The 23,966-nt window shown below is 47.4% G+C and overlaps 1 protein-coding gene and 1 long non-coding RNA gene across 2 annotated transcripts in view; one reads left to right on the top strand and one right to left on the bottom strand.

Annotated features, from left to right (window-relative positions):
- LOC309358758 overlaps positions 1-23,966 on the top strand; it is a 141,686-nt gene that overhangs the window by 12,064 nt on the left and 105,656 nt on the right. The gene's annotated exons all lie outside the window — the stretch shown is intronic.
- Positions 1-23,966, bottom strand: part of KCNN3 (potassium calcium-activated channel subfamily N member 3) — a 96,347-nt gene that overhangs the window by 3,188 nt on the left and 69,193 nt on the right. Inside the window, exons 5-7 of the mRNA XM_081891486.1 lie at positions 11,945-12,055; positions 2,057-2,184; positions 711-780 (exon numbers count right to left, since the gene is read on the bottom strand). Coding sequence (XP_081747612.1) covers positions 711-780; positions 2,057-2,184; positions 11,945-12,055 — 309 coding nt within the window. The remainder of the gene's footprint in view (positions 1-710; positions 781-2,056; positions 2,185-11,944; positions 12,056-23,966) is intronic.

Here is a 23,966-nt window from a genome sequence, read left to right on the forward strand (position 1 = left end):
ATCAGAAGGTCGGTGGTTCGAATCCCCGCGACGGGGTGAGCTCCCGTTGCTCGGTCCCTGCTCCTGCCAACCTACCAGTTCGAAAGCACGTCAAAGTGCAAGGAGATAAATAGGTACCACTCCGGTGGGAAGGCAAGCTGTGTTTCCGTGCGCTGCTCTGGTTCGCCAGAAGCGGCTTAGTCATGCTTGCCACATGACCCGGAAGCTGTACGCTGGATCCCTCGGCCAATAAAGCGAGATGAGCGCCGCAACCCCAGAGTCGGCCATGACTGGACCTAATGGTCAGGGGTCCCTTTACCCTTTACTTTATAATAATAATAATAATAATAATAATAATAATAATAATAATAATAATAATAAATAATGTGGCCCTCCAAGCCTCTGTCTGGCCCCTAGGACTCTCCCCAAAGCACTTCTGTTCCCCAGGCCACACCATTCCCTGGACCTTCCTCCTTTAGCGTTTCTGCCATTCCTGAGCACTAGATAATGCCTCTTCGGACGAGTGCATGTGCAGAAACTAGCCTACTGTAGAAAGGTAAAATCTGCCTTAGTTGCTCCACCCACTTTTGCCTCTGGCCCCGCCCACCCCAGGCACGTGGCCCCTGGAAAGTTGCCCAGGAGGGAATGCGGCTCTCGGGTTTGGGGAAAAGGTTCCTCACTCCTGTCTCAAATCCCGGGAGAGAGAGAAAGAGAGAGAGAGAGATGGTTACCTTAGAAAGATCGACCAGGGTGTTGGCTTGGTCACTCAGTTTCCTCTGTTCCATCTTCACACCCCTTAACCTGGAAAAGGGGGGAAAGAGCAACCACTCAGCTTGCGGGCATCAAAAAGGTGCGTCCCATCTGCCCCACCCAATCCAAAGCCCAGAGCTCTGATTCCAACTGTTGCCTTGCTGGGTTCCCAATGATGACTAGAACCTTGGCAAGCCGAGCCTTTGCCTGGAGGTCAAACACTGCCAGTGGTGCTACCAGAGGAAGACCCGTAGATGAGCCCCTTCCCATTCACCTGTACGCCAGCCTGGATTAATCTTCTGCTGGCTAAATTTGCACCCGCACCGGAAAGGTTTATTTTATCCCACCAATCTGATTTTCAGTTTACTTCATCTTTAACAGTTTACATATATCATAATTTCTAACCATCTTCCCCCCCCCCACACACTTACTTTAACCGTAAAAAACTTCACATTTTATCACTTATAAAATAATTATCTTCTACGTCTAACCCTACCACCTATATCCACTTCCAAAGCTATTCTAAGATTCAAATATTAACATTTTTTTCAAATATTCCTTAAACTTCTTCCAATCTTCTTCCACCGTCTCTTCCCTCTGGTCTCGGAGTCTCCCGGTCAGTTCGGCAAGTTCCATATAGTCCATCATCTTCATCTGCCATTCTTCGATAGTTGGTATATCTTTTTTCCCCTGACACTTGTTAACTGACTTTTCTTTTTACTTTTCTTTCCCAAAACAGCAACCTGGGGATGCTGTGGACTCAACTCACAGCATTCTGCATGCAAGATGGCTGCTGTTCCACGGACCCAAAACCCTTCCTCAGCTGCCTTAGTAATAATAATAATTTATTATTTGTACCCCGCCCATCTGGCTGGGTTTCCCCAGCCACTCTGGGCGGCTTCCACAGAGACCAAAAATACACTAAAATGTCACATATTAAAAACTTCCCTGAACAGGGCTTAAGATGTCTTCTGAATGTCAGGCAGTTGTTTATCTCTTTGACATCTGAAGAGATTCCACAGGGTGGGCGCCACTACTGAGAAGGCCCTCTGCCTGGTTTCCTGTAGCTTTACTTCTCGCAATGAGGGAACCACCAGAAGGCCCTTGGCGCTGGACCTCAGCGTCTGGGCAGAACGATGGGGGTGGAGACGCTCCTTAGGACGGAAGCAGCCCTTTGCTGCACCTAGCGTGGAAAAGCCTTGCTCCAAATGGCTACAGCGACTCCTGACCTCCCAGGAGTAGCTTTCCGCAGGCTCTGCAACCTGCTCCCCCTTATAGTTAGGAGATGCCAGCAAGGCAGAACAGAGGAGAAAAGAGCCCAGCTTACTGATGAATGGCTTGGAGGAATTTTCTCTGGTGCTTCCGGACTTTGGCGTGGTCGATTTTCTTCAGCAGTTTGGTGTGTTTGTAGATGAGCCAGGTCTCCCGCAAGACGTTGGCAGCCGCGTTTTTGATCTGCAAGGGGAGAGAAGAAAAAGCCGGGCGGCCCGGGGTTAGCTCACCTGCCCAGGTGAAGTGCACCTTTTCCTTCCCTCTCTTCCTCCCCCAAAACAGCACATAGCCAACAACTGATCTTATGCTCTGTGAAGGATTAGGCAGGCTCACAGAGCAGAGGGCTCTCACCAAGCCCTTTATTTTCCTTTTTTCAAAAAATACATTTTTACTGGTTTTTTTACATATCATTTTCAGCAATCATTTAACATAACTTCTTATAAAATGTTTTAAACTTCCGTCAACAACCTCTGATGATTTCCCCTTCTTTATCACTTATTCTGCATTTCTTAATTTCTCTATTACTGTACTCTTAATTATCATTAACAAAAATGGGACGTGGGTGGCGCTGTGGGTTAAACCATAGAGCCTAGGACTTGCTGATCAGAAGGTCGGCGGTTCGAATCCCCGCGACGGGGTGAGCTCCCGTTGCTCGGTCCCTGCTCCTGCCAACCTAGCAGTTTGAAAGCACGTCAAAGTACAAGTAGATAAATAGGTACCGCTCTGGCGGGAAGGTAAACGGCGTTTCCGTGCGCTGCTCTGGTTCGCCAGAAGCGGCTTAGTCATGCTGGCCACATGACCCGGAAGCTGTACGCCGGCTCCCTCGGCCAGTAAAGCGAGATGAGCGCCGCAACCCCAGAGTCGGCCACGACTGGACCTAATGGTCAGATGTCCCTTCACCTTTACCTTTATCATTAACAAAAATTCTCTTCATAGCCTTTCTTGCAATATTTCCAATAGTCCTCCTTACAGAACATCTTGCAATCCTACTAGCGTAATCTGTTCGTTACAATTGCTTTTCAAGTATTTTCCATCTTCAGGTAAAACGTGCCAATTCTTTTGCAGCTGACATTTTGGTCCTTCCAGGCCCAAGGAGGAGGGATCAGCAGTTTTGGATAAAGTTCAACATTTGTATAAGAACAGCAGATCTTTATTTGCAAAAAAAATCCTAAAAGTGGGGATGATGACTCTAAAACAGTCCAGTGAGGGCTGAGTAGGCCCTCTTAATCATCTCCATATCTCTCTCTCTCTCTCTCTCTCTCTCTCTCTCTCTCTCTCTCTCTCACACACACACACACACACACACACACACACACACCACACACACACACAAAATAGAGCAGTCCCTGGCAAAGGTAGACTGCCCCTGCCCAAAGAGGTTCCATTTTGAAAACCACAGCTCAGAGCCACCGACGAGCCTGACACGCCATTTGTCAGGATGGCCCTTCCCTGAGCTAGTGGCTACCGCTGTAAAATTTGACAACCGCAAATCAGTGTTAAGAGGTGCGGAGGCTGGCTGTGGTTAACCCAGAACACATTCACACTTTGCATTCAAAGAGCTATGATACCACTTTTAACCATCACAGCTTCGCCCAAAGAATTACTGGAACTGTAAAGGGTGCTGAGGGTCCTTTGGGAAACCCAATTCCCTTTGGGAACTAAAATTCCCTGAGCAAAAAATCCAGGACACATTCACGCCTTGCATTCAAAGAGCTAGGATACCACTTTTAAGCATCGCAGCTTCCCCCAAAGAATTATTGAAACTGTAAAGGGTGATGAGGGTCCTTTGGGGAACCCAATTCCCTTCGGGAACTAAAATTCCCTGAAATCAGGTCTGTGAGGGGAATGGCGGCACAGGGGTAGGGGGCTCTCCTAACATCTCTCAGCACTCTTAACAAGCTACAGTTCCCAGAATCCTTTGGGGTAAGCCATGGCAGTTTAAAGAGTATCATAGCACCAATATATGGTGTGAAGAGACGGCATTCTGCACATGCCCAGAGGAAGCCCCGCAATGGAAATGGCCAGCAGACAGGACGACAGCTCTTTCTGCATGCGTAGGGTTGAAACAAGGCTACAGTCTTGGCTCCAGGCCAACCGGCCAATAATCCTTGATGCACAACTGTGTTGGGAGCGCAAAAGGATGGGGAAGATGGTACAGTGGTGCCTCGCAAGACGAAATTAATTCGTTCCGCAAGTCTTTTCGTCTTGCGAGTTTTTCGTCTTGCGAAGCACGGTTTCCCATAGGAATGCATTAAAAATCAATTAATGCGTTCCTATGGAAACCGCCTTCAGACCAGGTCCGGGGACAGTCTGTCCCCCGACCTCTTCTGAAGGACGGCGGGGGGCGAAAGTCTTTGCTCCCCCCCCCGCCTTCCCGGGACAGCGGAGACTTCTCCGCTGTCCGGGGCGATCTTAAAATTCTCCGCTGTCCCGGGGCGATTTAAAAGCCCCCGGGAAGGCAGGCAGGGGGGACAAAGACTTTTGCTCCCCCCCACCTGTCTTTGCTCCCCCCCACCTGCCTTCAAAAGCCGTCCGGGATAGCGAGAAGCGCTTCCCTGCTATCCCGGACTGCTTTTAAAATGCTGGCGGTGGGGAGCAAAGCCTTTCGGCCCCCACCGGCCTTCCTGGACCTCTTCTGAAGGCCGGAGGGGGGGGGAAGGCTTTGCTCCCCACCGCTAGCATTTAAAAGAGGTCCCCGGAGATTTCTTCTTGCGAAGCAAGCCCATAGGGAAATTCGTTTTGCGAAGCGCCTCCAAAACGGAAAACCCTTTCGTCTAGCGGGTTTTTCGTCTTGCGAGGCGTTCGTCTTGCGGGGCACCACTGTACCAAGTGCAACTGGGTTTTGTGATGCTCTGCAAGGCTAGCTCTCCAAGGTGGTGTCCTCCAAAAGAAGTTGAATTATAAGTTCCAACATCCCCGGTCTATTATTATTATTATTATTATTATTTCTATAATAGCACTTTTGGCCCAAATGTCTCTCAGCAGCTTACGAACGAACAAAACTAAAACATGTTTTTTTTTAAAAAAAATACATTTTAAAAACACACGAGCGAGCAAAGGGTTAATACTTAAAGGAAGAAACAATCATTGGGTTGTATGCGGTGTTATTCCTACTCAAGAGTAGACACCCCAAAATTAATGACTACAACTAACTTGGGTGCATCTATTCCAACGGGTCCACTGTGCCTGTAGATAATGATTTATTTTTAAAAAATTACAGTATATATAATATTATTACAGTATTTATTTGGTTATGCCTTCGTTGACATCTTTCTGGAGCCAGGAAAAGACTGAGCTCAACACAGAGACCTTTCCATAGACTGTGTCACCGGATGGGTGACAATTCTTAGTGCAGAAGGAACTGCACTCTGCACGTGCTGAATGGCACTCTTGTGTGCTGCATTTCTGGGGACGCCCCAGGCCAAAGCGTGGCATCCTGGGATCTGAAAAGGAGTCGGCCCAAGATACACAGAAGGAGCTGAACTCTGCATGTGCCTAGATGGACTAATGGTCCGACCCCAAAAATACGCCAACACAAGGCACCAGCCTGGCCTTGCTGCCGAGGGGCGAGCGGAGTATCCCACAGACAGGGAGCCAGAGATTCCCCAACCCTCTGGTAATGAGTTGCTGTGCTAAATTTTGCATCCAGTTTAACTCTAATTGTATTTTTATAACTGTTTTAAATACTGTGTTTTAATGCTGTAACCTGCCCTGGGACCTTAGGGTGAAGGCAGGTATAACAACAACAACAACAACAACAACAACAACAACAACAACGCCCTCGTCACCCATCCCCTCAGCCCAGAGAAGGATCTCGAAGAAACTCTAAGGGCCTGGGTTTGTTGGAATCAGGAGAGGCATTCCAGGAGGTATTGGGGTCCTGAGCTGGAAAGAGCTTTCTAGGTCAAAACCAGCACTCTGAATTGTACGGGGAGCCAATGTAGTTGTTAACAGAATTGGTGTCATGCAATCTCGTTTGCCTCGAAGCTGTCAACAAGTCGGGCAGCCGCATTCGGTCCTAACTGAGGCTTCTGAGTCATTTTTAAAGCATACTGCAGTAGTCCGACCTTCCAGTTAACACCGGGGCCACAGATTCCTGTAGCCAAGTTTCCCCAAGCCCCGGTCTGGTTGTAGCTGGGCCACCAGCCGAAGCAGATCGTGTTGGCTGGGGTTGCGTGGCAGTTACATGCAGCCTACCCCTGTCTATTAATAGTATTAATTATAATTATTATTATCATGTTGTTGTTGTTGTTTAGTCGTGTCCGCCTCTTCGTGACCCCCTGGACCAGAGCACGCCAGGCACTCCTGTCTTCCACTGCCTCCCGCACTTTGGTCAAACTCATGCTGGTAGCTTCGAGAACACTGTCCAACCATCTCATCCTCTGTCGTCCCCTTCTCCTTGTGCCCTCCATCTTTCCCAACATCAGGGTCTTTTCCAGGGAGTCTTCTCTTCTCATGAGGTGGCCAAAGTATTGGAGCCTCAGCTTCAAGATCTGTCCTTCCAGTGAGCACTCAGGGCTGATTTCCTTCAGAATGGAGAGGTTTGATCTTCTTGCAGTCCATGGGACTCTCAAGAGTCTCCTCCAGCACCATAATTCAAAGCATCCATTCTTTGGCCATCAGCCTTCTTTATGGTCCAGCTCTCACTTCCATACATCACTACTGGGAAAACCGTAGCTTTAACTATACGGACCTTTGTTGGCAAGGTGATGTCTCTGCTTTTTATTATTATTATCATATTTATGATTAACTCATTCATATTTACATCCCAGCTTTCCACCAAGGAGCTCAATGCAGTTGCATGCTTGTCCTTCTCCCTGTTTTAAGCCACGCAACAACCCTGGGAGGCGGGCTAAGCTGAGTCAGAGACGGGCCCAAGGTCACCTTCATGGCCGAGTGTGGACAAGAACCCAGGTGTCCCAAAACCACTACCCTAGAGCAGGTGTGGGGAACGGTTGGCCCTCCAGGAGTTGGTGAACTACAACTGCCATCACTCCCAGACGTAGGTTATGCTCTCTGGGGCTGATGGGAGTTGTAGTTAAGCAAAAACAAGATCTGATCACCTCTTCTATCTCCTTGACCCTCCAGATCAGGGGTCAGCAAACTTTTTCAGCAGGGGGCCGGTCCACTGTCCCTCAGACCTTGTGGGGGACCGGACTATATTTTGAAAAAAATATGAACGAATTCCTATGCCCCACAAATAATAATAATAATAATAATAATAATAATAATAATAATAATAATAATTTATTATTTGTACCCCACCCATCTGGCTGGGTTTCCCCAGCCACTCTGGGCGGCTTCCACAGAAACCAAAAATACACTAAAATAAATAACCCACAAATAACCCACAGATGCATTTTAAATAAAAGGACACATTTTACTCATGTAAAGACATGCTGATTCCCGGACCGTCTGTGGGCCAGATTTAGAAGGCGACTGGGCCAGATCCAGCCCCCGGGCCTTAGATTGCCTACCCATGCTCAAGATGCTGCTGTTGGATGACAGCTCCTGCCTGTCCCTGAACCCTTGGCCTCGCTGGCAAGGTCTGATGGGGGCAGCGACAACATCCCGAGTGCCACAGGGCCCCTGCCCCTGTTCTAACAGAGGACGCTGAGGACTCAAGCTGTGACCTTCTACATGCAAAGCATGTGACCTACCCACTAAGCGGCAGAGCCCCTCCCTCTGGAGGAAAGCAGCTTCCTTCTGGATCCAATTAAATTATCTGCAATGTGTGGTTAAGCTAATGCCAATAACAACTCAATTTCCACGTTGATTCCCCAGCCCTGGAGATGCCACACCGAGCAGCTAATACCTTTTTAATTTACAGGGATATGGAGACATTTGCAAAGGGGGAGGGGGTGGGGCTGGCAACTGGCAGCAGGGAGAGGGGCAGGCAGGCAGCTCACAGCAGCAGTTTCCTGCCCCAAAGAAAGAGAATCTTGCCTGGAACCTGGGAAGACGGCTGCCAGTCAGTGTAGACAATATTGAGCCGGTGGTCTGACTCAGTCAATTATTATACAGCTTTCTGAAGGCATATGGAGGCAGCCCTCTACTGGGAAGTTTTTAATGTTTGGTGTTTTGTTATGCTTTCTGTATTCTGTTGGAAGCCTAAACATTTTGTAAATCTAAGTTTTGCCTCATTGAGGGGCAGTATTTCAATGTGAGTAGGAAAACGAAGGTACATTTTTTAAAGAGGAAAAAAAAGCACTGGGTATAAGTAATAAATCATCATCACCATGCCTGGTCTTTGGCCATGCTCACTAGGACTGATGGGAGTTGTAGTTCAGAGATATCTGGGGGGCCCAAAGTTTCCCACTTGTGGCCTACACAGGCTGGCAGCAGCTCTCCAGGGTTTCAGACTGGGCAGTGGGGGTCCTTCCCAACCTGGGACCCTCTAAATCAGGGGTCAGCAACCTAAGGCCCATGGGCCAGAAGCAGCCCGCAAAGGTCGTTTGACTGCCCCACAAGCCGCCCCTGAACTGAGCTGCCCACTTGCACGCTGCGCTAAACCGGTGCGGCACGGGGATTCACTTCTGTGGCGCCAGAAATTGCATCTGCACGCGTGCAGATGCCAGAAATCACAGGCAGGCAGGCACGCACTCCAGCCCACGGAGGGATCTCTGCGGGACAGATCCAGCCCAGGCAGATAAACCTTGCTGACCCCTGCTCTACATGCAAGGCAGATTCTCTCTCTTTTTTTTAATAAATATTTATTCAAGATTTTCTTAATACAATAAAGAAAAAACAAACAAAATAACATATACTTTAACAATAATCAGACTTTCTTCACTTCTTTGGACTTCCTCACATCTCTCGTTCCTGCGTTCCAAATTTTCAAACTTTACCCAGCAATTTATCACCTTATTTCAATTCTTATCTTATAATTTTCCAATATTGTATCCCTAATTTTGGATAATTTAACCCAAACCTTAAAAACTTAATTTTAACATAATATTTATCCAAAATTTATCTTTTCTCATATTTACATTTATCTTCATCTTCCTTTTAACTAGCTTATTGGTGCCCTGTTGTTAATAATCTTACATCTCTCTTAACATTCATACAATTTACAATATTTTTTTAAATAGTCCTTAAATTTCTTCCAGTCCTCCTCCACAGCCTCTTCTCCCAGGTCTCGGATTCTGCCAGTCATTTCTGCTAACTCCATGTAGTCTATCAGTTGCATCTGCCATTCTTCCATTCTTGCTGACCCCTGCTCTAAATGCAAGGCAGATTCTCTACCACTGAATCTGTGCCACTGAGGCCACCTGAACCGCAAAGGATCCAAGACCACCCCCAAGCTATGTACCCGGTCTTTCAGAGGGCAAGGCTCTCTCGCCACACCTATGTCTAGGGAGATGTGAAAAAGCAAGCCTTGCTCTCTCGACTCCCCCTTCACAGTTCGTCCTTTTTTCCCCTTTTTCTTTTCAAGGAGCTAAAAAGAAGCAGCTTTGAGGCGGGGAAGGCCGGTTCTGTCCATGAATCATTCTTGCTACGCACAAGGGCTCCTTCGGAAAAACTCTCAAAGAAAATGGATTCTTGGAATTAGCAACCTGGGAGGGCGGCAAACCCACCGTGCATGTGTAACATAAAAATGATGGATTGGGAGCTGTGCTTTGCTCATCACCTGTGAAACGTATGTCCGTGCCTGGGTGGATCTGGAGAAGGAAGAGGCTGGCTGATTGCACGTTGCATCTCAGTGAGTGTAAAATTGAAGATAGGCTTCCTCATACTAAGAACTCTCCTGAGATGATCGTCTGTAGATTTGGTACTGGGTTTAGTTTAAGGGAGAGGTTTTCTTTCCTGATTATCCAGAAGGCTGTCTGCCCCTTTACAGATCTGTCAGTTTGTTTGGATTTCTGGGGAGATTCTTTTGGAGGTGTTTATTTCCTTATTGTGGCTGGCACAACCCTATTTTATATAAAACAAATAAATCTTTGACAATTATTAACAAAGCCGCTCCGGGGGGGGGGGGGGATAACCAGGTGGTAACATTCTGTAAGAAAATATTATTTAGCATAAAAATGACAGGATTTCTGTCATTTCAAAACCCTCAAAACCTACTTGAATTTGCTTTCGTGAGAGTTAATCATTTTCTTGATGGGACAAACAGTTTCCCCATCATTTATTTCTATAGTGACTTGCAATTATTGCTTGTAGATGATGTGTGTCTGTGTTTTTTCGTAAGGTTCTCCATTTCTGGCTGTCTGAGGCGGCCACTGGCCCAATCTTAAAAGCTTTCTGCAAGCAATCAGTTCAGGTTCCTTCTGAAAACAGCCAGTTTCTCCCCCCCCCCCAGCATCCCACCTAGGGGGGAGAAAGATGGGAAGGATGTAGGGAAGAGAGAAAGGGGGGTGGCCCTGTCCAGGTTTGGGTTTCATCTTCTCCGCCTCTGACTTTGGCCCTATCCACAATCATCATAAGGGATGCAAGTGGCGCTGTGAGTTAAACCACAGAGCCTAGGACTTGCCAATCAGAAGGCTGGCGGTTTGAATCCCCGCGACGGGGTGAGCTCCCGTTGCTCGGTCCCTGCTCCTGCCCACCTAGCAGTTTGAAAGCACGTCAAAGTGCAAGTAGATAAATAGGTACCGCTCTGGCGGGAAGGTAAACGGTGCTTCCGTGCACTGCTCTGGTTCACCAGAAGCGTCTTAGTCATGCTGGCCACATGACCCGGAAGCTGTACGGCGGCTCCCTCGGCCAGTAAAGCGAGATGAGCGCCGCAACCCCAGAGTCATCCGCGACTGGACCTAATGGTCAGGGGTCCCTTTACCTTTACAATCATCATGCAGCCCCCAAAGGATTACCCCCAAGGGAAATGAGTTGCTTGATGACACCCCTTCCCCCCCAAAAATGTTGAATGCTTTGAAAAATGTATCCTGCTCTGGGATCTGATCCAATTAAGAGTACTTTAAAAACAAAACCCAGAAGAAACAAATACATAAATAAAATACAATTGGCACACAAAGAACTTATTAACACCTTGAATCTGCCTTGCCAGATAAATCTCTCTCCCCCTCCAGTTGTCTGACAGGCACGAGACCTGGGAGATCTTCACGCAGGCTTGAAAGTGTTGGGGAACTTGTCATGATATGGGGTCTCTGAAGAAACAGCTTCTCGAATCATTAATTTGCTCTAGTGCTCCCCTGATGGACATGCACACAGCCCCTGCCTGCTCCGAACAAGCCTTTCAGGCCGTTCTCCTCTTTTTCTCACTCCCCTTCAAAGAGAACACCTCTGACATTTCTCCCGGCTCCAACCTCGGGCAGCTCAGGGATCTTGCAAAACCTGCCCCTGGGGACCAAGAGCTCCTGTTCTCCACCTCATCTAAAAAAATCCTTCCATAAGCAAGCGAGGGAAATTATCCAGAGAGGCCGGAGAGAAAGCAATTTAGATAATGAATCTGGCGGAAGAGGGAGGGGGGGAGAGAGAGGTGGCCCCGGAGGACCAGAGGGGAAGTGCGAGGAAGTTGCTAGGCAAAAGCATCAGCCTAAAAAAAGAAGGTTCTGATGCAGCCTTTTTCGCCAAATCCAAGCATAACGATGAACGAAATCGGAATATTTTAATGTCTACAGTGGACCCGTTCCGTTGCCAATTAGCATTGCTGTAATATCAGGTACTCAAGTCCCAGAATGGATAACTTTGTGGACGGTATGTCTATCGGCAGCTCTTAGCCGTGATTTCTTATGAACCTCCAGCATCAGAGGCAGTCTACCCCTGAATACCAGCTTTTCTGAAGTGAACCACTGTCCACTCAGCTCAATATTGTCTACACTGACCGACAACAGCTCTCTAGGGTTTCAGGCACGAGGCATCCCCAGTCTGACCGGGAGATGCTAGAGCCTGATCCTGGGATCTTGTGCATGCAAGGCAGATGCCCCACCACTGAACCATGGGGCGTCTCGCGATAGGGTCTCCCTCCACCCGCTCGCAGGCCGCTTACCCGCTTGGTGAGTTGTGTGTCCATCATGAAGTTGTGGACGTGCTTCTCGGCTTTGGTGAGCTCCAGCTTCCGTGCCACGACAGCCACTACCAGGGCGGTGCAGCCAGCCCCCTGGCAGGCGAACGGGAGAACCAAAAACATAACACAACACTGAGAGTTAGCCAGAAATCCAACCCAAATATTAACTCAGCCTCCTGTTTGCACTGCTGCCACAGCCGGTTTAAAATCCCCGTGGCTGCTGTTTTGAATTTCCCCAAGAACAGAAATCCTTGCCCTTGCGGCTACTACCATTAGTATTTTTGTTTTCTAGCCCACGGTTCTGCTTCTGGCTGACACCCCCCAACCATTTTGTATAGTGAGGAACCTCAGGCCTGGGGGACCAAGGTGACCCACCAGGCCTCTCAATCTAGCTCTCAAAACTCTCCCTAGGCCACAGCCCCTTCCTCAAGCCCACCTCTATCCCCAAGGCCACACACTCCTTCTGGCTTTGCTCTGCACCCTTGTTGTGTGTTTTTTCTTGCTTGGGCGTGTACTACTACTACTAATAATTTATTATTTATACCCCACCCATCTGGCTGGGCTTCCCCCGCCACTCTGGGCAGCTTCCAAAAAAATATTAAAATACTGTAATACATCAAACATTAAAAGCTTCCCTAAACAGGGCTGCCTTCAGATGTCTTCTAAAAGTCTGGTAGTTGTTTTTCTCTTTGACATCTGGTGGGAGGGTGTTTCACAGGGAGGGCGCCACTACCGAGAAGGCCCTCTGCCTGGTTTCCTGTAACTTGGCTTTTCGCAGTGAGGGAACCGCCAGAAGGCCCTCGGTGCTGGACCTCAGTGTCCGGGTAGAATGATGGGGGTGGAGACGCTCCTTCAGATATACTGGACCGAGGCTGTTTAGGGCTTTAAAGGTCAGCACCAGCACTTGAACTCTGATACTGACTCTGCCTTGTCTTGTGGGGAGGATAGATAGGGGAATGGGTGTGTAGAAACAAACCTATCTCTGCCCACTCTCACCTCTCTGTCCCCCTGCAATCACAGACATAAAAGATTCTTCAGCCCTGATTGATTGATTGATTGATTGATATAATCCTCCTTTATCAAAAGATCTCAGGGCAGTGTACAACATTAAGAAGACATATTATGAACCATAATAATAAAAATATAATACAAAGCGTAATAATAGACAGCACAGGGCGCCTGCCCTGTGAAATGCCCTCCCGTCAGATATCAAAGACAGAAACTATTATAAAACCTTCCATAGAAATCTGACGGCAGTCCTATATTGGCAAGTTTTTGATGTATTCTGTGTTCTCTTATATTCTGTTGGAAGCTGCCCAGAGTGGGTGGGGGGGGCAACACAGTCAGATGAGCATGGTATAGTTGTTGTTGTTGTTGCTGCTGCTGCTGCTATTGTTGTCATCAATACAGTCATACCTCGGGTTACAGCCGCTTCAGGTTGCGTCTTTTCGGGTTGCAGACCGCCAAAACCTGGAAGTACCAGAACGGGTTACTTCCGGGTTTCGGCGGTTGCGCATGCGCAGAAGCACTAAATTGCACTTTGTGCATGTGCAGAAGCACCGAATCGCAACCCGAGCATCCACTGTGCAGTGTTACCTCTGGTTAAGTACTTAATTTGTTCCAGAGGTCTGTACTTAACCTGAAACTGTTCTTAACCTGAAGCACCACTTTAGCTAAAGGGGCCTCCTGCTGCCGCCGCGCTGCTGGAGCACGATTTCTGTTCTCAACCTGATGCACTATTTCTGGGTTAGTGGAGTCTGTAACCTGAAGCGTATGTAACCTGAAGCGTATGTAACCCGAGGTACCACTGTATTATTATTATTGCCATCAGAGTCCAAGGCAGCTGCAATGTCCTGGTTCCCTCCAGCCCCACCATTTGGCAGGTGAATGATCGGGGGCGGGGAGTGTCATACAAAATATGCCATTCACAGTTGTCCTGGGACCTCAACTCCAAAACTCCCCAAAGTCACATAAGCAAGGAGAAAAAGACAAGGATATACAACAGCCTGTGCCCTAAAGATTTGCATCTGAGCCGCTATCCATGGTGCTGAAACAGCACCTGCTTGCTTCAGAAGTGGACAGTGGACAGTCATCCACAAGCCCCGTTAAGCAAGAAATTGCCTTAAAAGAACTGGGTTTTTTTAAAAAATGAATTTGCTTATTAATGAGAACATTAAGGATAAATGCCTTTTACTAGTCTTCTTACAAGCAACAATAAGCACCTAGGAACTGTAAACCAACACAGTCGGGCTAGACTGCAGACTTGCAACCTAAGGCAGCCCTCCCTGATCAAGGGCAATCCAGAAGTACTTGGTACTTCAACTCCCATCAGCCCCCAGCCAGTAGGGCCAATGGTCAGAGATGATGGGAGTTGTGGTCCAACAATATTTGGAGGACCACAGGTTCCCACACCCTTTGTTGCCATGACCTTATCACAGCCACCTGCATGGGTGGTGGGGGAACGACACACCTGGGGGCCGAACGTGGCCTCCAGGCCTCTCCATCTGGCCCGCCAGTCTCTCCCCAGACCAGCCCTGTTTTTCTCACCCTGCTTGAGTGTTTTTGCCTGGCTGGAAGATGCCCTTGAGCTCTGTTTGTGGACCTCGCTTCCCTTGGCGAGAATAGAACGAACGTGTGAGTGAACGCTGGAACTAGCCTGTCGTGCAATGGTAAAACGTGTATAATAATAATAATAATTTTTATTTATACCCCGCCCTCCCCAGCCAAAGCCGGGCTCAGGGCGGCTAACAAGCAATAATAAAAACAAGTTGAATGAATACAACTTAAAAACAAGATTGAAATACAACAATTAAAATACTGAAACAGTAAAAATATTAAAATGCAGCCTCATCACAGGAGGAGAAAAGAAAAAGAAAGAGGAGGAGGGAATCAAATTGGCTCCAAGCCAAAGGCCAGGCAGAACAACTCTGTCTTACAGGCCCTGCGGAAAGAAATCAGATCCTGCAGGGCCCTGGTCTCATGAGACAGAGCGTTCCACCAGGCCGGAGCCAGTGTTGAAAAGGCCGTGGCTATGGCTGAAGCTAATCTAATTTCCTTAGGGCCCGGGACCACTGGGGTGTTGCTATTTATGGGCCTTAAGGTCCTCCGTGGGGCATACTTGGAGAGGCGCTCCTGTAGGTACGAGGGTCCTAGGCCGTGAAGGGCTTCAAAGGTCAAAACCTGTATACATTTTGCTCTGCCTTCTTTTGCCTGCTATTATCCAGTGGCCCTCAGAAGGTGGACCAGAAGAGAAGGAAGCCCTCAGCCCCTCAAAGGCTTCCCATCCCCCACCCCTCCCCTCCCCCCTTGGCCCACTGGCCAAAGGGGAGGGAGCAGCAAAGCCGTCACAAATTGCCATGTAAAGAGTGAAATGTTCTTAAGCACCGGGTTACAAAACAGAGGCCGGGTGCGGAGAGAGATTGTAGCCTGTGCCTCCCTGCCCGCCTTCCCCCCTTGCCGGCCCAGAAGAATGACAGCTGGGCTGTGTCTTTTCTCTTTATCCGAGTGATTACATCCCAATCAGGACCTGCTGGGGCTGCAGAACGGCGCATCTGGCAGAGGGACGGTGGGCAGAGGAGCCGCTTCCTCTGCTAAACGCAGACAGCTGCCAGGCCTCCAAACAGTTTAGGTAGAAGCGTTGTTTTATGGGTGTCGTGGCGTGTGTCTGTGTACATGTCCACAGCAGGTGTTTGGCATATGAACGCATGTCAAACTTGACAGAACCACACATCTATTTTTGCCCTTTCTCTCTCTCTCTCTCACTGCTTTCCCCCCGCCCTGCCACCACCCTGGAGATTAGACACTCCAGTAAGCCCATCTCAGTCTTTAATTAACAAGCCTGGTCCGATCTCAATTCTGAAGCATTCCCATAAGCCCTGGCCTGGTGGGGTTTAGGGCTTTTGTTATCTCCAAACACAACACACACACATTCACACCACACTCTCTCCCTGAATATGCAAAGGTTTTCTTTTTAAGGCCGCTCTTTTAAGGCAAAATCCTATTGCGGCAAATGAAAGAAACCCAAAATCCAAACCGTGTGGAAAATGGTGAGCCTGCTGTTTTCAAGAGATAGTAAACGACAAACCTTTTGAGGAAATCATCTTCAGAGAGACTCTGAATGAGCAGCCACCTGGAGTGAGCTGGATGCGAGAGGTGTCAGCTAAACCGGAGAAGCCCTCAAAAAAACCTGGGCCCATCAAGATGTTGTGGGGCTTCCCACAACTCCCACCAGTCCCATCCAGCAATGCCATTGGTCAAGGATGATGTTGGAGTCTGAACCCAAGGCCAGGGGGGCGTTTATTAAAACAGGCATCTCTCCAATTGCCAGGAGACTGGGCAGCAAGTTGTAGGTGCCTGCTGCCATGTGTGGGTAGGTAAAGGTAAAGGGTATAGGGACCCCTGACCATTAGGTCCAGTCGTGGCCGACTCTGGGGTTGCGGCGCTTATTTTGCTTTACTGGCCGAGGGAGCCAGCGTAGAGCTTCCTGGTCATGTGGCCAGCATGACTAAGCCACTTCTGGTGAACCAGAGCAGCACATGGAAACGCCGTTTACCTTCCCACCGGAGCAGTACCTATTTATCTACTTGCACTTTGACGTGCTTTCGAACTGCTAGGTTGGCAGGAGCAGGGACCGAGCAACGGGAGCTCACCCTGTTGCGGGGATTCGAACCACCGACCTTCTGATAGACAAGTCCTAGGCTCTGTGGTTTAACCCACAGCGCCACCTGCGTTCCCCATGTGTGGGTAGACTGATGTTTTTCTAAGAGCTGTGAAGCACGTGACCTTCACACATGCTGTTGCACAATAGACTTCAGTTCCCTGTGATATGCAGCCCCACTGAGACCTTTGAGTATGAAAATGAGAAAGCTAAGCTTGCTAAAGGAAATGCAGGCTCGATAGAAAAGTTTCTAGTTCTATCCAAGGGAGGAAGAGAACAAGGACCTGCTAAAGGAAGAGATCCCAACAAAATTAGAGTGGCAGATGACGTTAATGGACTATGCCGAGTCGGCGAAACTAACCAGGAAAATTTGGAACCAGCAGGTCCAGGCCTTTTTGAAAGACTATAATAAATTTACATTGTATTTGAGAGACAACTGTAAACAACTGACATCGTTAGTAGGGCTACAAGAAGTTTCGTAAGGTTAGAGATATCAATCATTATCAATATGATGTTGAAATGTTGTATTTAAGATCTGGATTTAAGGGTAATAATAATACAGTGGTACCTCGGGTTAAGAACTTAATTCATTCTGGAGGTCCGTTCTTAACCTGAAACTGTTCTTCACCTGAGGTACCACTTTAGCTAATGGGGCCTCCTGCTGGCACTGCGCCGCTGGAGCATGATTTCTGTTCTCATCCTGAAGCAAAGTTCTTAACTGTAATATCAAAATGCAATATCAGAGCATAATTAGGAAAACCATTAATTGAGGAGGAGGGAAGTCTCGGGCCAAGATGGCCAAGCGGTCTTTATATATTATATGCAAGATGGATGTTTTGTCAATTTTTTTTTTTATAAAATTCAATAAAAAATTATATATATAAAGAATAGAGAATAAGGACGTGCTAGAACAGGCCAATGGCCTCTCTAGTCCAGCCTCCTGTTCTGACTGTGGCCAATCAGATGCCTGTGAGGAACCCGCAAGCGAGACCCAAGCACAAGAGCTCTCTCTTCTCTGGTGGTTTCTAGAAACTGGTATTCAGAAACATTGGTGCCCCCAACAAAGTCTACTAAGCAGCTGGTCCCTTACCATTCCCGCCCCGACCTGGCCACAGTGATCCATGCGACGGTCGCCTCCAGGCTTGGCTACTGTAATTCGCTCTACACGGGGCTGCCCTTGAGCTGTCCCAGAAACTCCAGCGGGTGCAGAATGCTGCAGCGAGGCTCCTCACGGGGTCTCTGCCATGGGAGCATATTCACCCAGTGCTTTTCCAGCTGCACTGGCTCCCGGTGGAGTACAGGGCCCTAAGGAAGTCAGATTAGCCTCAACCAGAGCCAGGGTCTTTTCAGCACTGGCTCCGGCTTGGTGGAACGCTCTGTCTCATGAGACCAGGGCCCTGCAGGATCTGATTTCTTTCTGCAGGGCCTGTAAGACAGAGTTGTTCTGCCTGGCCTTTGGCTTGGAGCCAATTTGATTCCCTCCTCCTCTTTCTTTTTCCTTTCTCCTCCTGTGATGAGGCTGCATTTTAATATTTTAATGTTGTATTTTAATCTTGTTTTTAAGTTGTATTCATTCAACTTGTTTTTATTATTGGTTGTTAGCCGCCCTGAGCCCAGCCTTGGCTGGGGAGGGTGAGGTATAAATAAAATTATTATTATTATTATTATTATTATTATTATTATTATTATTAGCCATGGTGGCTCTGCTTTGCTTCCACTGTTGGATGGCCACGTGTCCTCTAGAATTCATAACTTTATAATTTTATAAACCTCTATCATGTCACCTTCGCCTTTTCTCTCAACTTAAAGTTCTCAAATGCTGCAAGATGGAGATGCAAAGAACCATGCTTGCTCTTTGATATTTGCAGGAGAGAGAAAAAAGGAAGCGGGGGTCTTCTCTCCCAAGGTGGCGCTGAGAAGGAGGAAATGAGGTCAGCAACCCTGAGAGCATCCGTCCAAAAGCAGAAGGACGGTCAGCACAGGTTAGGTCAGAAACATAGTCTAGGAAGTCGGGAGGTTATCCTCTCTATCACCTTCCTTCCAAGGCAAATCCCATCAGCATCAATACAAGCTGAGTTGCGCTCCAACAGGAAGCATATTTCAACTCTGGAAAAATCTTAACACTCCTATGTGTCACCTATTAAACCTGGGTTTGCCACCAGCTGCACACTCAGCTGGGAAGCGAAAGCTATCCCAGCTCTCTGAGAAGTAGGGGGATTAATTTACCTTGCAAACCTACCAACTGTGCCCTTCCCGAAACCAATGCATGAACCGAAACACACTTATCCTCTGAAAAGCTGCCCTGAATTTTGAAATGCAATTCTCCAGCCAAAAATACACGTATCCGTGAAAGGAATGGTCAATGAGGCATCATCTGCTAATTGGAATCTGTGGGAGATATTCTCTGCCAAGCTTCAAAGATTTCAGAAGCCTGCTCCACAGTAACTCAGAACCAGCGCTAGAAATTGAGATATATAAACCAGGTGCCGAACGGCTCCTTAAACCAAGGTTACAGTCAAAGCCTAGTTGCCATTTTGGGGCCAGACGGCTCGAAAGTCGTATTTTTCAAAGCAGCATTTTTGGTTCCTGAAATTCATTCTGATTGTGCAGGTAAAATATACCATATTTTTCGCTCTATAAGACGCACCAGACCACAAGACGCACCTAGTTTTTGGAGGAGGAAAACAAGAAAAAAAATATTCTGAATCTCAGAAGCCAGAACAGCAAGAGGGATCGCTGTGCAGTGAAAGCAGCAATCCCTCTTGCTGTTCTGGCTTCTGGGATAGCTGCGCAGCCTGCATTCGCTCCATAAGACGCACACACATTCCCCCTTACTTTTTAGGAGGGAAAAAGTGAGTCTTATAGAGCAAAAAATACGGTAACTGGTAGAATTCTGCAGGATGTGTTGCTAGTGTGTGAAAGCAGTCAAGACCCAAGAATCCCCAGGGATACACCTTCAGATGGTGGAGACTTCAGACGCCATCCTACCATCTTCACTAGGTTGCATAATGCACCTTGCACCCAGGAAATTTTTTAACATTGCTTGAAATAATGCTTTTTAATTCTGAATAATTCCAAATGCTTTTTTTTTTACAGGGTAGGGGTGAGTATACGGCACAAAGGGGTGGGGGTGGCAGCCCCCCCAAAGTTTGGGAAACATTTGCTACACCACCACTGGGAATGCACTTGCAAAAATGTAAACATTAGGGTTACAGGTATTTGAAGAAATACACCCCAAAATGCAAGCTGATGCACACACACAAAAAGCTTGTGGAAAGGGGGAACAGCGAGAAAACAAAATTGACAAACTAAAGGATGAGCTGGTGAGACCCACCCATTACTCCCAGAGATGCCCTACTAAAATTTATCATTCTTCATTTAAGCATTCACATAAAAAGTACCGTATTTTTCTCTCTATAACACTCACATTTTTTCTCCTAAAAAGTAAGGGGAAATGTCTGTGCGTGTTATTGAGCGAATGTGTGGTCCCTGGAGCCGACTGGCCCGAGTGCAGGGGCAAAAATCAGGCAAAAATCAGATCACGCGCTGCAGAGAGGAGGCTGCTGCTTTCCTGCATTCTGCCTCAGGGTCTTATTGCCCACCCTCTTCTGTTTTCGGTTGCTTTGTTTACAAAGTTGTAAAAGCTGTTTTCGGTTGCTGTGGTTACAAAGCACAGATCCACATGGATTCTCAGGATTTTTGCATTGGCTTACCCCAAACTCACCGTCAAATCACATGTCTGTGGCCACAGCACGAAGCACCAAAATGATACATCCACTGTTTCATTCAGAATCTTTTTTTTCCTTGTTTTCCTCCTCTAAAAATGATGTGCGTGTTATGGTCAGGTGCGTGTTATCGAGCGAAAAATACGGTAACTTGCCAACCGAGCCCTGGTTTTAAATATTAAGCAGAGCCCTGCCGCTCTGGAAGAACTCTGCAGTTATCCGCTCCCTCCCTCCTGCCCACTCGGCCCTGAAGCAGCAGGATCCTACTTAGCGGGAGATTTCGTTGTTGTTTTTTAATACCTCTGTGCTCTGAGATCTGCCAGCCAGGCAGGGAAGAAGCCTCAGGTGCTAAAAGACTCATTTTCTGGATGAATGGCGTAGAAAGGTCACTCTTGCCAGGTCTGGAGGGGATTTCCTCTCCAGCTCAGCTCAAGCTCTCCAAGCAGCCAATGCACAGCTGGGCTGTGTCTCCATTACCGCCCTGCCTTGTTCCTGCTTATCCCTGGCTGTGTCCCGCAATCCCACAAGTGTTACCGTGTAAGTGCGGAATATTGCATGGAGCGCAACAATCTGGCGTCTTGAAAAACTCGGCTTTCTTCTAAGAACAAAAAATCAAGATAAAGAGGCAAGCCCTTAAGCTAGGCATGAGGAACTGGTAACCTGCAGGCCAAATGTGACCCCTGGGGGGTTTTCCTCCCATCCCCTGATGCAGTTAGGTTTTTAAAAAGCTTTCACATCAGCTCCAATAGAAGACTCCCCACCCTGCAGTCTAATTGTAGCGCAAGGGGCTTGTGATCTTCCTGGAAAGGTTAACCCATAGGTAGGCAAACTAAGGCCTGGGGACTGGATCAGGCCCACGGACAGTCCAGGAATCAGCGTGTTTTTACATGAGTAGAATGTGTCCTTTTATTTAAAATGCATCTCTGGGTGATTTGTGGGGCATAGGAATTCATTTATTTATTTTTTCAAAATATAGTCTGCCCCACCCAAAGGTCTGAGGGACAATGGGCTGGCCCACAGCTGAAAAAGTTTGCTGACTCCTGAGTTAACCCTTCTCTCCTCAGCTCCAACCTGCAGAAAAAATCTTTCACTCCCTCTCTCTCTCTCTCATTCTCACACACGAAATTTGGCTTAATAGCTAATTTCAAGCCTGACAGCTGGGTGTGTCTGTGTTCATGAGGTGTACAGTATCTGTGTGTGTGTGCACGCACTTACCCATATTAATGTGGTGTGCCCATTACTTTTTAAACCGCATGTTTAAAATAAGAACTCTTATGTGTGCCTCTTGTTTTTGTATCTATTGCATGTTCAAAATACACCTCTTGAAAGTAATAGGCCTGACTAACTTTAGTTTTTTTGCTACCTTTTAAAAATAAATAAATCAGTGGATCTACTTTGAGTAGAAGTTAGCTTGGCAGGATTGGAACCAATGACTAAAAATGGCATGGAAGCAGATTTCAGCTTGAAATTTGAAGTGATGTAACAGTAATTGGCCTTTACGCTAATCTTGGCTCATGAGGCCATTCCCCCACCCCCGTCCCATCCACTCCCAGCTGTCAATCAACTGATATCACCGTTGGTCAGCCGTCATTCTCCATCAACATATGTAGCAGAACAAGTAAATAAAACGAATGGCACCATTTCAGACTGCTCTACTTCGGAGTGCTCTTCCAGATTTAAAACCTCCATATATTCCTGCAATGTAATTGGAAATTGGGTTGTGCATGTGGTTCCTATCCACACGGGATTCCCTGCAAATATAAAAGGGGAAGGAACAGCGGAAATTTGCTCTAGCTATAGAAGAAATCACTGTATATAAATAATATACCTTATTGCGTTAAGCCCGAGAACCATGAGTTAATGTTGCTGGTTATAGTATTTAGCATTCCCTTTCTATAAAATTATTCCATAATTTGCTTTTTGTGTATGTAAGTAAAACTTAATAAATGTTGTTAGGTTGTTAGGTTGTTGTTGTTTTAAAAGCCTTACAAGTAGGGGGGGGGAAATAGCTAGGACAGGCATAGGCAAACTCCGGCCCTCCAGATGTTTTGGACTACAATTCCCATCATCCCTGACCACTGGTCCTGTTAGCTAGGGATGATGGGAATTGTAGTCCCAAACATCTGGAGGGCTGGAGTTTGCCTATGCCTGAGCTAGGACATGTATGCTGGCTCACTATTTGTAGGGAGCTTTTTAAAGGCAAGAGAGCATCTTTTTTATAAAAAAAAAGGGGGGGGAGTAACATTTCCTGCAGTCTAAGGTGGTTCAATCCATTTCATCATTCTATTCCATGTGCAGATGAGGACTGGAAGGAGATTGGCGATGCTGGGGAGGAGCTGTAGCTCACTGACAAAGCGGCCGCCTTGCATACATAAGGGCTGAAGGTTCAATCCCTGGAATCACCAGTAAATGGATCACAGAGAGGAAGAAAAAAAGGCTGTGTGTGAGAGAGAAAGCTGAGCTGACTCAGTGAAGGCCGCTCCTTTGGGTTAAAAGCATGCACACTCACACACACAAACCTACATGACTGTGGACAGCAGGGCTGTTAACCAGCACTAAAGGGAAATCGATCTGCGTTAAGAGATCCCGATTATGTGCCCCAAGGAAAAGCACACGGCTGATCAACCCTTTCCAGCGGAGGGTGTTCAAAGGAGGGTTAGTGAATATAAACAAGAGTAGGCGCCAAGCTCAGAGGGATGGGAATCTCGGAGAACAAACGGAAGGTCTTGAAGTGGGGTGGAATCGAGCTTCCAAGGTTTCCAGTGGGGCAGGAGGCAGAGAAGCCGCTGTTTTGTCTCTCATCTCCGCTTAGTACGGGTCAGAAAGTAGCAAGAGGCAGCCACCAGTCAGAAAGAGGGGGAGGAGAATCACAAATAAATGGGCATTTTATAGGAACTGGGTAAAAAGAGGGGAAGCCAACCCTAACATACAAGCTCGAATGAACAGACTGTGTACATGGATAAAGATATGAAGAAGGAAGGCCTGACCGGGGGGGGCAGCTGGAGGGGGGGCAGTAAATCGGAAGGTATTTTTAATTGATTTGTTATGTAAGCCTTTTTTTTCCAGAAACAATATATATATTAATGTTATGTAGTTAGGCATTGTAGTATGAATGAATTTTGTTCTATATTCTTTGTTTTATAGAATATATACAGTGGTGCCTCGCAAGACGAAATTAAGTCGTTCCGCAAGTTTTTTCTTCTTGCGAGTTTTTCGTCTTGCGAAGCACGGTTTCCCATAGGAATGCATTGAAAATCAATCAATGCGTTCCTATGGAGACCGTCCGGGGACAGAGGGGAAGCGCCGCACGCCTTCCCCTCTGTCCCCGGACCTGTTTAAAGCAAGGGGCGGCGGGGAGAAGATCGCTTCTCCCCATTGCCGCCCCTTGCTTTAAACAAGACGTGCTGCGCTTCCCCGCTATCCCCGGAGCTTGCGGGGCAAGCTTCATTTTGCGAAGCAAGCCCATAGGGAAATGCATCTTGCAAAGCGGCTAAGAAAACGAAAAAGTCCTTCGTCTAGCGAGTTTTTGGTCTTCCGAGGCGTTCGTCTTGCGGGGTACCACTGTATAATAATGTTATGTTACTAAGCAAACTTAATAAAACAGAAAAAAATGGAAATATAT

This window comes from Podarcis melisellensis (assembly GCF_964234715.1).
Source record: "Podarcis melisellensis genome assembly, chromosome: 16".
In the NCBI taxonomy this organism is placed as follows: Eukaryota; Metazoa; Chordata; class Lepidosauria; order Squamata; family Lacertidae; genus Podarcis; species Podarcis melisellensis.